General features: G+C 35.4%; 1 protein-coding gene across 1 annotated transcript in view; it reads right to left on the minus strand.

The window, feature by feature from the left end:
- Window positions 1–17908, minus strand: part of MOXD1 (monooxygenase DBH like 1) — a 75999-nt gene that overhangs the window by 3232 nt on the left and 54859 nt on the right. The window contains exons 5-10 of the mRNA XM_036414730.2: window positions 17022–17201; window positions 16395–16497; window positions 14867–15033; window positions 12905–13096; window positions 11078–11137; window positions 7021–7163 (exon numbers count right to left, since the gene is read on the minus strand). Of these exons, the coding sequence (XP_036270623.1) occupies window positions 7021–7163; window positions 11078–11137; window positions 12905–13096; window positions 14867–15033; window positions 16395–16497; window positions 17022–17201 (845 nt within the window). The remainder of the gene's footprint in view (window positions 1–7020; window positions 7164–11077; window positions 11138–12904; window positions 13097–14866; window positions 15034–16394; window positions 16498–17021; window positions 17202–17908) is intronic.

Raw genomic sequence — 17908 nt, forward strand, 5'->3', positions numbered from 1 at the left:
ATTTGTTAACTTACTATTAATAAGTGAAAAGGGTTTTAAAGGAAAAGCCCCATGGTTCATATGTGAGAAACAGCACAGCCTGACTGAGTAACCTGGGCATGGAGTCACCCACCTCTCTGAGATGGCATCCCTGGCTCATGTTCACTGTCTCCTTTCAATTCCTACTAACTGTGTTCAGGCCCCTACTCTATGACAACACCACTCCGTCACTTTCAGCCTATCCTACACCACACTTTCAGATTACCTCTGGAGAAAAGAGGACAAAACAGAAAGAGGAGAAATCCTGGAAAAATGAACAGTTATCCTGAGTACTTTTCCTTATAAGACTAAGCTTAAAACCAGAAATAGTTGACCTTGAAGTAGCAAGTTCTTCTACTATCACTGAGACTGGGAATTCCTTAGGAAGACTAGGAATGTTCTAGAAATTAAAACAATTACATTTCTACACATCTAGGCATACTGCAAATGTCTACCCAGATAAACATTTTTAAAAGGGTATTATTTATATATTACTGTAATTGATAAAAGTAAATATTGTGTGATAATGAGTATTTTTCTTTGTAAGTTTAATCTAATTGATAAGTTGATTAAAAAAGATATACAAAAAAGAAATAAACTTAGACTATCCATAACAATTTGGAGGAAGAAAAAAAAATGACAATGTTTAGGGATTTACACCTTCTTATTTAATGATATACTATTATAAAACTATAATAATTGAATGTGGTGTTATATCAAGGCTAAACATGTACAACCATGATACAGAATTCAGAGTCCAGAAACAGTCAGTTCATGGTCAAATGATTTTCAACAAACATTTCAGTGTAATTCAATGGGAAACGGGTGGGTTTTTTCATCAAATGGTTCTTAAACAACTTGATATCCATAGGAAAAACAATAAATCTCAGCATTTAACTCATACCACACACAGATATTTATTTAAAATATATCATCAACCAAAATGTAAAACCTAAAACTATAAACTTCTTCGGGAAATAAAACACAGGAGAAAATTTTCATGACCTTGGGTAGGCAAAGATTTCTTACACAGACAGCAAAAGCACAAAACAAACCATAAATGATTAAATTGACTTCAAAAATAGAGCTAAAAGAAGGAAAACCAAGCCACAGAATGGGGGACATTGCTTGTAAAAATATATCAGACAAAAGACTTATATCCAAAGTATATATAAAGGAATCTTGAAAAATATAAAAAATTCTTACAAGTCAATAATGAAATAAACAGCCCTACTAAACAATAGGCAAAAATTTGAAAAATGAAAGAGGATGATCAATAATCATGTGAAAAGAGGCTCAGCATTGTTCGTCATGAGGGAAATGGAAAATAAAACCACAATAAGATATCACACTACATACACATTAAAACAGATGAAATTTAAAATATTGTAAATATAAAACATTGAAAGAATGTTAAGCCATAGGACTTCTTGTATATTACTGGTGAGAATGTAAAAAGGTCCACCATTTTAGAGAAAATGATGAAAGTCTTATTAAATAAGTGTGAACTTTGCATACAATCCAGTGGTTCCACTACTAGGTATTAACTCGGAAAATTGAAGACATATGTCCATGCAAAGATGAATACAATAATGTTCAAAGCAGCTTTCTTCATAATAACCACATAAAAACAGAAAACAATACAAATGTCTTTTAACTGGTGAACTGATAAACAAACTTGGGTGTATCCACACAGGGGAACACTGCTCAGCAACAAAAAGGAATGGACTGCTGGTACATGTGCCAGCATAGATGAATCTCAGAAACCTCTAGGTCAAAACAACAACAAACAAACAAAAAACAGGCATAAAAGAGCACATACTCTATGATCACATTTTTATAAAATCTAGAAAAGATCAAACTAGTATAGTGACATAAAGCATATTCACAGTTCCATGGGATTGTCTCCAGATGGGTCTATGAGAACCGATGGGGTTGATGGAAATCATTACATCTCATTTGTGATGGGGTTACAGAGGTGTACACCGCTGGAAAACTTCCTAACAAAAATGGATGCTATTGCATTTAAGTTCTGCTCCAAGCAATTTGACTTTTAAAATAAAGAATAAAAAACAAATAAGAATATACCAGCAAGCAAATGAAAAAGGATACAACATAATGCCACAAACTTTACAATCTAACTGTGAAAGAATGCAACCAGGAAATTCCACTGTACAAGGTTCAAGTCCTAACCCTCTTGTCACTCTCTAGGGAAGTGGGTGTTGGAAGTACACCGTGAGGCAGTCTCCCTACCGTGTTTCCCAAAAATAAGACATCCTCCGAAAATAAGACCTACTTACAGGTTTCTTTCTGAGTGAAATAAATATAAGGCATCCCCCCAAAAACAAGGCCCCCCCTAGGCTAAACATGAGAGATTTGGTCCACTGATTCTGAAAGAAATGGAGTCAAGAAATTCACCAGGAAATTCAGGAATTGGATTGTTATGATGATGTTCCAGAAGATAATGACATGATTGTCATTGAATAAATGAGTAAATTCTTGATACTGTAGGATTCACAGTTTGTCTGGTTTGTGTTGACAACTACCGTACTACCGTACCGTATACAGGTAATAAATTTCCTTTATTTTCATTTAACAATAAATGTGTACCATATTCTTCTTCTTAGAAAATTAAGACATCCCCTGAAAATAAGGCCTAGAGCATCTGTGGGAGCAAAAGTTAATATAAGACACTGTCTTATTTTGGGGGAAACAGAGTAGTAAGAAGTACTAAAGACTTTGGGGCTGCAGCCGCTTTGACATGATGGAAGGCCTGGGACACTCCTCCAGGGGGAGGGATGCAGTCCTTACCAGTTAGAAAACTTCCTTGAAAGATTTTTAACAAAATCTGAGGGAGGGTGAATCCATGCATTGTAATATAGAGTATACCCACAGCCCTTTACCATCAAAATATATAAAAGTAGGCACATAAAATACATCACCTGGTGTGGCAAGAAAGGAAGCTACTCAGATTTTCTTAGAAGAAAGTCAAGAATTCACCTACGTTGTGTCAAAGACAAGTTTTAGGAAAAACTGACTCCTCAGAAGTAAGAAGTGACATAACCATGCAAACACAGGGAGAAAAGGAAAGTATTTCACTCTTCATGTAAAGAAATGAGGGGGAAAAACTGACACTAGAAGAAAATATAAACCAATTATGCTGGAGAGAATTCCCACACGTGTTTCATGTTATTAGCTCATTTAACAAGAACATGAATTCGATTAAACAAGAGCTCAAATAAAAGATGGTGAAACAACAGAGTGAGATGAACATGAAGATAGCACAACAAAGGAAATCAATTTAGGTCAAAACAACTTGAGTAGAAAATACATTTTTAAAAAGCAAGATGCAAAAGATCACTTTTGAAAAATTATAAAGTTCTTGAAAAAAAATCTAAAGTAGATTAGAAAAAAAATGTGTTAGCTACACTAAAACTTCCCTGAAATGCAAAAAAAAAGGGGGGGGGATCTAGGGGGGTAGCGAGTGAATGTATGTACTGAAAGAACACTTTGTGTCTCAGGAAAATTTGATTCAGATGCTCAACACTGGAACATGTCCAAGTGAACTTACATGTTCTACAGGTAAAGGACAAATGCTCCCATTCATTCCAAGAGATCTTGTAAGGGGCGAGGAGAGGGAGAGAAGTGAACCCAAAATATCTCCACCCAAATGCTGCCTAAATATTATATAAGTGCAGAAATTCAAAAAATGTAAAAGAACTCAGGGCACAAAGCACCTGGAAACCCTTCTTGATTAAACAACTTGAGAAGAAAATATGATGAATCAAATTAAAGAACTCATAAATGTAGATAGAAATGATATAAAGGTTTTGAATTATCACTGAATCTATTTTTAAAATATAGTGCCTTAAATGTTGTTAGAATTGGCTCTTAAAGTTAAATGTGAAAATTAAAAATCTTGAAAATACAAAAATTATAATATGAATAACAAATATTTGGAGTTGTAGAAAAGGGTGTTCGGAGACAATGTTAAAGTATGAGTGTCCTTATTTGTTATGATCTACAGTTAAAGCATGTACTTTGGGGGAGGGGGAGAGAAAGAAAAAGAAAAGAATAACAAACAAATATAAGAAAATAATCAATAACAATAACAACAAAACCCAAAATGTAAACATAAGGGGGGGATATGCCAAAAGACCCAATCATGTAGTTTTTAAAAAGTGAGTGTGACATTTTAATGTTTTTTTACAATCTATTTTCCTAACATTTGTGAGCTCATTTATTAAATACTGCCTCTTGTGGTTAAAAACAACAGCAACATTTATTTGAAGTTCAACAACTATTCAGTATTTTTTTCTTCTGAGACATTAAAATAAAATTAAATGTTAATGTTTTTGTTTAAAATACTGAAAAAGTTATAATCTTTATAATAATAATAATAATGTACTCATCTTTATATCAATACCTACATAGAAAGATTCTGCAATAAGTTTCAATTAATGTTAGTATTTAGTGTGTGTGTGTTTTCTATCAGAAGTTGAGGTGATGGTTTTATCTTCTTTTTGAAACTTTTTCTGCATTACCTAAGCTCTTTATAATAAGCATTTGTGATTTTTACACATTATAAATATAAAGTGATTTTTCCTATAAAGAAAAAGAGAAACACCTCTCTCAATTCTTTTACAGAAACAGAACAAATAAGACAGGAACTTTCCACCACATAAACTTGCCTGGAACTGCATGGATGTGTAGTGTTGCAGAAAACAGAGAATTCATATAAACTCATTATCTATTCTGTTATCTAATCTTTGTAAGTTTTGGTTCTTCTTTAAGCCTTGCCAGATTTGTAGGAGGCAAAGAAAAACTGCATCCTCCAGAACAGACAAATACTGTAACAGGATATAGTTGTCTCTATTTTTCTAATAAGTCATCCTCTAATCTTAGGATTGCTATGGAATGTTTAAAGTGAAATAGGGCACCTAACTAATTATTATATTAAAAGCACAAAATAAGAGATTTGGGGTTACATGTTATATGATATTCCTTTTTAGTACTGTATCCTGAAACCAAATTAGCAATTTTCTTTTAAGCAAAACAGAAAAATCACCCAGACCATTCCTTTCTTTCTGATCTTTTAACCAGTACCTTGTTAGTTTGGCCTTCAACAATATTTATATCACTGTGATGATGAAAAACACTTGAAAGTTTGATTTAAAGTCCAAACATATATTTTATAACAGAGGCTTTTTTTCACTCAGATTTTTGAAGAATATTTAACTTGTAGTTAAATGATTTTAGGTGGGCAATTCTTCTCCATTATTTTTTTCTACATCTACCTTAATATATCCAAAACAATATTTTCAATTTTTTCTTCAAACAAGTTTCCCTACACCTATACCAATACACCATTCACACATCATCATGTTTCCTTCACTTTTCTCTTTCTCTAACCAATTCCTTGTGATGCAATCAATCAATTCCAGTGAGTGCTACCTTCCAAAGGTAACCTGAAGGTAACCATTTCTCACTAACTCTATTGCCATACCTCTCACCTGAACAATCACAATAGTCCCCTGATTGTTATTATTCTTTACAATCTTTTCTCAACACAGTAGCCAAATTCACTTTTTAAAAACACACTGCAATGGCTTCTTTTTGCACTTAAGACCTTAAGTTCTTATGTTGCCTAGAAAGTCTTCACATGATCTGGTCCCACTTGCTGTCAGACCGCCTCACTCTTTCCCTACCATATTTCATCTGCTCCAGCCAAACCCACCTTCTCTTTGAATATGCTAGTTTCATACCCACCATAAGGTCATTACACTGACAATTCTCTTTGCATAGAGTATACTTGGATATAGTTGCAAGGCTGGTTTCTCATCACTTAGGTTTCTGCTCACAGATCACTTCCAGCCATAGAATGAATGTGTGTGTCTACCCAAAATCCATATGTTGAAATCCTAACATCCAAGTTGATGTTATTAGGAGACCAGGCCTCTGGAGTCCCTGCCCTCATTTATGGGATTAGTGCCCCTGTAAAAGCAGCCTGAGAAAGCCCTCTTGCTCCTTCTGCCCCATGAGGTTATTATGAGAGGATGACTGTCCATGAGGCAGTGGGGCTTCACCAGACACTGATTCTGTCCCAGCTTTGATCTTGGACTTCCCAGCCTTCTAAACTGTGAGAAATCAATTTCTGGAGTTGATAAGCAACCCTATTCAGACCTAGACTGCTTGTTCAAGTGGTGTAGTTTACACCATTTTCCTCCTGGGAGTCTGGAATTTAGGTAATTTGCTAAGGAGTCTAGCCCCGAATAAAAACTCTGAGTGCCAAGTCTCTAGTGGGCATACATGTTGTCATAATTTTTTTGTTAATCCTCATCCAATGACATTTTTCCATTGATTTTTTTAGAGAGAACGGAAGGGAGAGAGAAAGAGACAGAGAGAAACATCGATGTGAGAGAGACACATTGGTTGGTTGTCTTCTGTATGCATCCTGACCAGGGCCAGGGAACCTGCAACCAAATTACGTTCTCTTGACCAGAATGGAACCCGGGACCCTTCAGTCCACAGGCTGTGTTGTCATAATTTGATGCTGATGGAATTAAGCACATTCTGTGTGACTCTACTGGGAGGAGTTTTTTGGGAACTTGCTCCTGTTTTCCTGTTGACTTTGCCCCATATGCCTTTTTCCGTTTGTTAACTTTCCTTTATACGATTTACTGTAATTAATATTAGCCATGAGTATAACTATAAATATCTATAACTATAACTATAAATATAGTTATAGTTATAGATATAGTTATAGATATAGTTTTACTTATATCTATAAGTATAACTATAAATATCTCTGAACCTGAGGGTAGTCTTGGGGATCCTGAACAAAGCACCCAGGAAGCTCACCTGGTCTTACTAGTTGAAAATACTCAAATAGAACAACACGTAAGGGAATTCCATAACATGGTGATAGATCCAGTATAGTATAATGTCATCCTGTTCTGACCTGTCATATTGCCCCAACCATGTACTTCATTTATTACTTACGTGACAGGCCTATAGATCTCCTTAACACCAATGAACTGAAGTTGCTCCATAATGTCTGGAATACTTGCACATCGAGCAAGATTAATTCTTGGGTAATAAAGAAGGTATGAGAGACACATTTCATTCCTGGTGCTTAGTCCTCCCTGCAAATGGAGACGTTTTATTTAGAAAAGTATATTCAACTAATAGACACTTGCAGCACACAAACCACCAAGGTCATACAGTTCCTTTCAGTGTTAAAGTGTAAGAAATCTTAAAGCTAAAAAATAATCTAAGTGGCAATTTACTTATAAATTGATGTAGTGGTTATTATACAATGACTTTACTAATTGCAAAAAAATGTAATGTCTTACTTAGGAGCAAGGCAGGATTGAGTAAAGGGAAAAGCCATTCTACAAAGGAGGCTGCAACTGATGCCTCAGTAAATATCATATTTAAATTATTCTTGAGCTGAGGTAGCTATTCAGAGTTTTACCAACTTTTAGGAAGAAAGCTGGGCCTTTGTGACTGCACATTAACCAGTCATTAGCTGCTGGCCGCCCCACTGGAGGGAACGTAACTTTAAGTGAGGCATTCCCTGACACTGAGGGCAAGGCCCAATGAGGGATACCACCATGAGTTCTTATCATCTGATAATTTCAGTGGCTGAGGTGTAGCTGTCTTGGCCCTGAAAAAGGAGTGTTTCCAAGCAGAGCACCAAAATATACACTAAAATAATAACAATTATAGAGCTAGTAAAATATGTTATGAAGACAAAATTATATACGAGGCATATTTTCTGTATGCTAATCTTCAATTCTCCTCTTCCACGTGCTAAACAAAGATGATCATCTTGATATTTTGTTTATTATTTTATTGATTTTCATCACACTTTACATTCAGTTCAGTAATGTATGCATCCTAAACAATATAATGTTTACTTTTGTATGTTCTTGAACTTTAGATACATGATATCATAACTACAAACAGTCTGGTGCAAATTTGCTCTTTTCAAGCATATTAGGTCCTTCAGAATGGCTTTAATTCATTAATTTTCATAACTATATACTATTCATATATTATATAAGCATATAATATATTTCTTTGTTTTCCTTTTGATAAATAGCTAGGCTATTCCCTAGTTTTTGTTCCTGGGTTGTTGCATGTTACTATGAATATTTTATATATTCCTCTCCTAGAACACTTCCCACTAAAGTAACCTTAAAGGTTAAGTCCACATAGGAATGGAACTGGTCAGAGCATATATCAATCTTCAACTTTACTAGAGAATGCCATGTTTTTCCTCAAAGTGGCTTTATAAATTTATATTCATCAGCATATGAGGGGTCCAGTTTCAGTACATTGGAATTACAATTTTAAATATTGCCAAACCGGTAAATATAAAATATCTCATTCTGATTTACATTTGCGTGACCTTGGTTTCAAATGAAATAAGAGGATCCTTTCATATGTTTATTATCTGTTTAGTATTTTATTTTTTTGTGCTTTTTCTATTGTATAATTGTTTTATGTTACAGATTAATGAAGTTTCTTTCAAATGCTGGATAGTAATGCTGTTTTAATCTATGTATTGCAAATATTTTTTTTTTCAGTTTAAAACTTATTTTCACTTATTTAACCATGTTTTTTTTATAACCAAAAGCTTTGATGTAGTCAGATTAATCAATGTTTTAATTCATAGTTTGTGCTTTTTATGTTTTGTTAAAGAGTTCTTATCTACACCAAAGTCATAACGATATAGTTACATATTTTTCTCCTAAAGATTTTTAAATTTTGCTCTTCATATTTAAATATCTTTAATCTACCCAGAGTTGATTTTCTGAAGATTGTGTAAGAGAAAGACATATTTTTACTTTTGTCATTTGGGTACCTAATTGTGTCAGTATTCTTTAATGAAACAGCCATCCTTTTTCACTTATCTGAATGCCATGTCTATCTTAAACCAAGTTTCCATATAAAGGATTTGTAGTTCTGTTTCCAGGACCCCTACTCCGTTCCACTCTTCTAACTCTGGACCCAAAACACATTACGAATCAGCATAGCTTTAAAATAAGCCTTCATTGCCGGGGCCGGTTTGGCTCAGTGGATAGAGCGTCGGCCTGCATACTGAAAGGTCCCGGGTTCGATTCCTGTCAAGGGCATGTACCTTGGTTGCGGGCACATCCCCAGTAGGGGGTGTGCAAGAGGCAGTTGATCGATGATTCTCTCTCATCGATGTTTCTAACTCTCTATCCCTCTCTCTTCCTCTCCGTGAAAAATCAATAAAATATTTAAAAAAATAATAATAAAATAAAATAAGCCTTCATCTCAAGTAGTGTGTTTCTCATCTTGTTCGTTTTAGTAGTGTCCTGCCTATTGTTAACACTTTGCTATTCTATGTAGATTTTAGAACCAACTTTCTTCATGTAAAAGATAAAATTGTAAAATATTTAGAAAATGAAACTTTAGGAGACTAACTTTGCCGCTATGGCTAGGTGAAGATTTCTTAAGACCAAAATCCCAAATCATAAAATCTCTCTGAACTTTTTATTGAAATTATATCAAATTTATAGACAAATTTAAATAGAAGAATTATTTTTTATTTTTAAAAGGATGATTTTCTTTAAAAATATATATTTTTTTATTGACCTCTGAGAGGAAGAGAGAGGGAGAGAGAGAGAGAGAGAAACACCAATGAAAAGAGATAAGAGAACTATTGTTTGGCTGCCTCCTGTATGCCCCCTCCACCCCTTCGGAGTCAAGCCCACAACCCAGGCATGTGCCCTGACCAGGAATTGAATCGTGACCTCTTGGTTCATAGGTCAACAATCAACCACGGAGCCACCGAGGATGGGAAAGAATTATTTTTATTTTACTAAGTTTTTCTATCCATAAACACAGTAAGTATCTCTTAGTTTCTTTAGGTGTTTCTTTAATGTCTTGCAATACAGATTTACAATCTTTTCCACAGAGATCAAACATAGCTAATGTTAGATTTTAGTTCTATAGAACTAAAGAGTTTTTTAATCATATTTCTTATATACTGAAGTATAATTAATTTTAGATATTACTAAGTTTGAGATTTTTTATGTAAAAATTATATATCTGCGAATAAAGTGTTTTGGCCTCTTGGCTTCTTTTCTAGCCTTGTCTCTCATTTTATTTTTCCTTCTCAGAGCAATTTTGAATAGAAACAGTGATAATGAATATTCTTATTCTTCCTGATTTCCAACAAATACTTCATCTAATACTTCATTTAGTTAGTTATTTGCTATAGATTTTTCATAACCAATTTTTATATTAAGAAAATTCTCTCTTACTCTTGGTTTGCTAAATGTTCCTCTCTCCCCCATGGTTGACTTAAATTTTAAACTGAGGCATCTTTTTCCTTCAATATCTTAATTGAAGAATGGCTCTAATATGTCTTCTAATTTAAAAACAACTTGATATTTCTTAGCAAAACCCAAATTAGTCCTAATGTTATATTTTTATATAATGCATTTTTTATAATGCAGGATTTGACAATACTCTGTCAAAGAGATTTCCATCAGATGTATTTTGTTGACCTCATACTGCCAATCTTAGGTTTGAGTTTAAGATTATGCTAACTTCATAAAATGAGTTGGTGAGAGATGACTCCCCAGGAAAGATAAGTAAACTATGAATGATCTAATTATTTAATGTTTAGCAGTAAATCTGTTGGGATGAAATTTCTCTTTGTGTCAGAAACCCCAAGGTCATGCAATTTGTTCTTACTTTCAAAGTCTTGATTCATCTAAGTCCAGACTCATATAGATGGTCATTAATAATCACAAGAATTTTATTAATAATATTTGGTGAGGAAAGCTTTTAATGAAAGAATCAATAAATTACAATACAAATATTACCATACTTAACATTAGTTATTCTGATAAAATGCTAAAACAAGTCTGAGTTCGCTTTTATGATGTATTATGTTCAAGACAGTCAGGAATTTTGCTTCCCAATGGTAATGCTTTTAGCTCTTTTCCTTCTAAAACCAAAGTTTATTCCTCCCTCTCTCTCCACCGATAAATTTTAATAATAAAAAATTTCTTACCCAAGTCATCCGGGCTCTATCTTTTGTGTTGTACCGACATTCGGTAATTAGATTATCTCCCTAAAACATAAACATATGATCTTTCAGGTTGCAGTTTTAGGCTGTTTCATTTATCTAATACATTTTAGGCCAACAGTTGAATTTGCTGTATGAAGGGATGCATTAAGTAATTTGATTCAAAAAAAGACCCTTGATTTTTAAATTCTAGAATAATAAGCAAGCAAACAAGTAAGGTGCTCTGGGTTCAAGCCGGGCTCCCCCATGTTCTAGCTGCATCTTAGGTCAGGAAATAAGTCACTGGGTATAATATGCTTATCTAAAAAATAATAATAAAAATAGCACTTGTTTTGCACAGCTGTTGCAAGGGAATAAAATTACAAAATACACATTTAATTCTTAGTAGAGATTAAACACTTCATAAATGTTACGGTAGCTATAGCTACTAGTTATGGTGATTACCTCTTCATTTACATTATTTTCTTTAAAAGTTTTTAGTCAGCCGGGACCAGTTTGGCTCAATGGATGGAGCGTCGGCTTGGGGACTGAAGGGTCCCGGGTTCGATTCTGGTCAAGGGCATGTACCTTGGTTGTGGGCACATCCCCAGTAGGGGGTGTGCAAGAGGCAGCTGATCGATGACTCTCTCTCATCGATGTTTCTAGCTCTCTATCTCTCTCCCTTCCTCTCTATACAAAATCAATAAAATATGTTTTTAAAAAAAATAAAAATAAATAAAAGTTTTTAGTCAGGTACTTCCTTACAACAGAATTATGAGGCAAATTAATAGTAATTTACTTTTCCAGCGTTTTTGAATCTTTTAGACAATTCAGCACACATGAAAAAAAGTAATATTTTAGGCCGCCCACGCGGGTAAATGAACAGGCTATTTATGAACCAAACACAGCTAGCTCTGTGCTGGCCCTCAAGTCTGCTCTCCTTACCCTGCTCCTCAGAAGGACCAGGGACCAGTTTCCCAACACACTTACACCCTACTCCCAGCACACCGTTTGGGAAGCTCTGAGATAACACAGTAAAACTGGTTGGAAAGCCTGAGACAAAACAATACAATAAGAGTGTGTAGGATCCTGATAGTATCAGTGTTTCTCACGCTGCATTTTTCTGTCTTCAGGGTGTAGCAAGGAATCTTTGCCTGCAGAAATCTTTCATTTCAAAAATAGTATATAAGAACTGTACTTTCAAGAATGAAATAAGGGCAGGAAATTCTATGACGACCTTGATGGTCACGGGTTAAAAATTTTTCTTAAAAAAAATGAAAGATTGCAAAAAAAAATTTTTTTAAGCCTTCATTATTATAGGGCATAAAATTTTCTTCTGTATCCTCTTGCCATGACCCCAAATATTATTGTAAGCAGATTACACAGCACAGCATAATTAGCAGTGTCCAAACACCTTTGACAAATGAAAGAATTATCCTTATGATGATGTTTACTAAAATGAAAATTCTAAAAAAAATATATCTTATGGGGTAAGGAAACCCCTGGTTTTCTTTTTACCATAATTGCAGCCAAAAGATTCAACTGGGGAGTCAAATAAGAAAAGAGCAATGCTCAGAATCTGATTTTTATATTCTTCTTTTAAATCAACTGGAAGTGCCCCTGGGAATGGTAAGAAAAATGAGTTTTGATTTTGGAAAACAGATCAAACACATTCCATGTGGGTTGTGCAACTCCCGTGGTGGGAGGCTTTAGGACTAAGGATATCATGCAGAATTCATTTCACCACTAGAAACCTTGCTAATTCTCAGCAGATATGTGTCTCATGATTTTTATAACATCCAGTGCAAAAAAAAAAAAAAAAAGCATTCATACTGGTAAGATGGTTCGTTCTTCCTTTAGGTACTGAAACTCCTGGAAATTGAAGTCAAAATTGTCATCATAGGCAAGTAATTTCATTTCTTCCCCTTTGCGGAAGTGACGGAGCCTGATGCCTCTGCCAGCCAGGTGAGCGTGGAGCAGAACAGCAAACACGTGGATCCCGCTAGGCTTCTCAGCTTCCAGAGCCTGTGGGGTGGGGAGTGAGGAGTGGGGAGAGTGGAAGACTTGATTAGCCCAAACAAGTGTGTATCCAGACAGTTCTCATTCAACGAAACTTGGAGGGACAATTGAGAAGAAAAGCTAAAACAATCTAAGTGAATGCTTGAGCCACCAAACATGTTGAATTTGGATTTTTCATGACATTTCTATCAGTATTGTCATTATGAAGCAATATTTGCTGGAAGAAAAGTAAAGCTGCCTGGCTGGCATAGCTCAGTGGTTGAGTGTTGACTTATGAACTAGAAGGTCACAGTTCGATTCCTAGTCAGGGCACATGTCCAGATAATGGGCTCAATCCCCAGTATGGGGCATGCAAGAGGCAGCCCATCAGTGATTCTCTCTCATCATTGATGCTTCTATTTCTCTTTCCCTCTCTAAAATCAATAAAAATATCCTATATAATAAAAGGCTAATATGCAAATTGACCAAATGGTGAAACGACCAATTTCTATGATGAGCACTGACCACCAGGCAGCAGATGTTCAACACAGGAGCTGCCCCCTGGTGGTCAGTGAGCTCCCACAGGGGAAGTGTTCAGCCAAAAGCCAGGCTCATGGATGGTGGGAACCTCTCCCACCTCCATAGCAAAGGTAAGGACCCCACCATAGGGTTCCGGGATTGCAAGAGGGTGCCTGCCTGGCTGAGGGGCCAAACCGCCCCCACCCCCCCCAGTGCATGAATGTTATGCACCGGACCTCTAGTATTTAATAACAAAAAGAACTAATGCTGAATGAGAATTTACTGGATGACTCCTAAATGTTATCTTTCTTTTTCCTTCTTTTAGGAGGTAAAGAGGAAGTCAAGGCTCCTGGCAAAAATATACCAGTATATTAGTAACCTGCAAATTCAAACTCTTAAAAGGAGAAATTATTCCACACTAACAGATAAGAAAACCAAGTGGGACAGGGGCATTACATGACTTGCCCATAGTCCTACAACTAGTAAGTAATGCCATGGCTATCTGAATTCTGGTAAAAATAAGCCAGAAGAGCATGTTTCCACTTCAGCAGCCTGTCACATTCCCTACAACCATGCCAGTTTTTAATTCATAAAGAATACGATCCATCTTGAAACACTTTCATTTAAAAGAACTATAGATGGAAGCAACCATTGTTAAATATTTATACTTTAGAGGCTCAGTGCATGAAATCTGTCCACAGGTAGGGTCCCTAGTGGCTGCCAGTACCAGCCAAAGCCTCACTTCATTCCATGCTGCCCCCTGGTGGTCAGTGCACGTAACAGCGAGCAATTGAACTGGACAAACTCCTGAGGTGTGTTTTTCATATAAAGATGTACTTATCATGTCCAATATGTATTTTATATTAATTATTCTTGCTCTTTGGATAAAGAAGGAAAGAAAACTATGAAGCAAAGAAAGGGAGAAAAAATTAAAAATGGATAGTGAAAAACAAATAGAGATAAAAGGTGAAGTTGACAAAGAAAACTACAGAAATGGAGAAAGAAACTTTAAAGGATAAAGTGTCCAATATTAAATAAACAAAGTAGGTGGGGCTAGGAAGGAAAACATGCTGAAAGTCATTCTTGCTTTAGAATTCTACTCCTGCAGCCTTCAAGATTTAAAAAAGCAATCAAAGGTCTTGCTGGAATGGTAAGTAAATGGTTTTACAGTGTGACAAAAAGAAAAACATTAATAATGAACAAGCATGGAATTTTCCAGTTTTCTAAGAGCACCGATTAATCTGTAAATCGCAGCACATCGATGGAGATGACGCATACCTCTTCCAGGCATTCCAGAGTGCAGTGGCCCTCGGACTGGAACTCGGGCATGCCGGGCGGGATGGTGTGGAAGAGGCTTACCCAGAGGCCAGCCTCTATCACCCCGGCATCATATTTCCTTATGTCTGTTGTGTGAAAAAACCTGAGTCCAGAATTATCGATTAAGCCTAGAACAAGAGCAAATAAATAAAAGTGAGTTTTCGTCCTTAAAAATAAGTCCCTACATTCAGTTGAAGTGGTTCATTCTTTTTCCCTAAAAATCTCACAAGGAAAAGGAATATAAGCAAAGATTGATGGAAGACAACATTCAGCTTCACAAATGGAAGTTGAAAGTCAAGTTGCCATACTGCCTGCATACCACAGGAGAAATGTTTGTCTAGCTGACATATTCCACAAATATCTAACATGAAGACAGAATCCTACAGTCATTCATTAAAATGTGGAAGAACTCAATAAAAGTCTTATATTGTATTCAGGTACAGCTCAGTGATATTTACATAAAGGTGAAAATCTCTTGATCCAGAAGCCATCAGCTGATGGAGAAAACTGTTGATTGCTAACTTTCTTTATAGTGTGTCGTCATTTAACAGTTATTCAATCAATATTAATAAAGACTTTATTATGTAAAAAGCACTACGATAAGCATTGTGGAATGAAAGATGAATAACGCACATTCCTTGCTATGACATATTTATAAGGAGGGAAATTATGAGTCCCAAACCTCATAAATCTGTTCCACTAATTTTGAAATTAGTTGACTCCTTCCTGTAGTGGGAACTTACCTACCTATGAGTACTAAATTGACCCTTTGGATCAAATTAGCATATATATATATATATATATGCTAATATATATATATATTGATTATTTTATTATTTTTCTTTATACTATAATTTCCACAAATGAAAACAGTGTCTGGTTTTCACAAAGATCATATCATTAAACACAGAACTAGTACATAGTCTGAATAATTGCTGAATCAATGTAAAATGAAAACTTTATTATATTTCAATCTTTGGTTTTGGAATATTATATAAATGAATTCAGCAATCAGATGTAAATAATTACTGTTCTTCATTTTGATATGCTATCAGACAGTATTTCTGTATAATTACTTTTTGAGTACACTTAGGTTTCCTATCACATAACAAAGTACTATTTTCTAGTCTGATAAATGGTAGTTTTACATATGTATAGTTAGAAAATGTTTCATAAGCATCTTGTATTTGGAGCTAATTTACATGACAAAGTGGTTAAGGTCTATTCTTCTACTTCCTGGTATGTAGTATGAAAATTATTTTTTAAGATTAGTGACCACAAGGCCCATCTGCCGTGTTCATCACTAGTAATGACTACTGTTGTAGTTTAATTATTAATAGTACCCCCTTTTACTCTAAAAAGTATGCTAATTGGAATCATAAACATGTAAGTTAATTCTTCTTAACAAAGGATGCTATTTTATTTCAACTTAAGACAGAAGTTACAAAAATTTGTAAAAATCATGGGTAGAATAAAAAAGTAAACTCACCTTCCACATACGTCGGATTATCAAAATGAACTTCCAGGAGCACATAACGAGGATCTAACGGAGTGCCAAGGGACAACCCAACATGAGGTGGATAGGAAAAAGCCTAAATTAGGAAAATTTCATGAGACAGTGCCCTGAGAAAGTCCCTGACAGTTCTACTCTTCTAAAAAATCAACCATTCTCAAAGAGATTTCAAAATAGTGAAACTCCAGCAATCTATAGCTGATTAAAAAAAATGACTTAAGAAAAAAATTACTTTCCTTGGAAAGAAAAATAAGCCACCCTCATATCAAAAATAGTGTATAGAGCCCTGGTCAGTTTTGCTCAGGGGATAGAGCATCAGCCTGCAGACTGAAGGGTCCTGGGTTTGATTCTGCCCAAGGACACATGCACAGAGTGGAGGGCTTGATCCCCAGTAGGGAATGTGCAGGAGACAGTCAATCAATGATTCTCTCTCATTATTAATGTTTCTATGTCTCTCCCCTTCTCCCTTCCTCTCTGAAATCAATAAAAATATTTATTTTAAAAATAATAGTATATAAAGCTTTACTTATAAGTACATATTGGAATCATAGGGGGGAAAATGATCACTTAAATGTGTTACATCTCATTAATCATTAACCCCACCTCTCCACCAATGGCCCAGGCAAAAATCACAGTCTCGCAGGTGTGGAAGGCATCGGGCATGTTCGGGTGGTAGCACTCATGGCCGTAGTCCAGCACGCTGTCGTTCAAGTTGCTGTTGCACTGGTAGAGCAGGATGTGATGGACCAGACTCTCATGGCCTCTCTGTATCACGGGCTCAACCTACACATGCACAAAGCAGAGGGAGGATGGGATGAGTTAAATCCGTAATACTACCAACAGTAAAAAGCATATACATTTGCAACAGCATGGATGGAACTGGAGAGCATTATGTTAAGTGAAATAAGCCAGTCAGAGAAAGATAAATATCACATGATCTCACTCATTTATGGAATATAATGAACAACAGAAACTGATGAACAAAAACAGAACCAGAGACAGAGAAGCATCAACCAGACCATTGAACCTCAGAGGGAAGGTAGGGGAGGGTGGGGGTAATGGGGAGAGATCAACCAAAGGACTTGTATGCATGCATATAAGCCTAACCAATGGACACAGACACTAGGAAGGTAAGGGCATGAGTGGGGTGGTGGGGGGCAATGGAGAGATAAGGACACATATGTAATACCTTAATCAATAAAGAAAAAAAATAATTAAAAAACAATAAATAGATAAAAAGTATATGGAAACTCTCTGTACTTTCTGTGTAATTTTCTGTAAACCTAAGCTCTAAGAAATAAAGCAAAAAATAAATAAATAAACCTGCCTACCACATCACACAAGCATCAAACTAGCATAAATGATTATCAGTTTTCAAGAAATGGTTTTCTCAAGCATGTAAAGGTTATGTGGTTCAGGTATAATTTGTTATGAAGATGATGATGACAATGATGATGATGATGATGATGATGACAACCATGGCAACAGCA

This window comes from Pipistrellus kuhlii, unplaced genomic scaffold (genome assembly GCF_014108245.1).
Source record: "Pipistrellus kuhlii isolate mPipKuh1 unplaced genomic scaffold, mPipKuh1.p scaffold_m20_p_5, whole genome shotgun sequence".
Taxonomy (NCBI): domain Eukaryota; kingdom Metazoa; phylum Chordata; class Mammalia; order Chiroptera; family Vespertilionidae; genus Pipistrellus; species Pipistrellus kuhlii.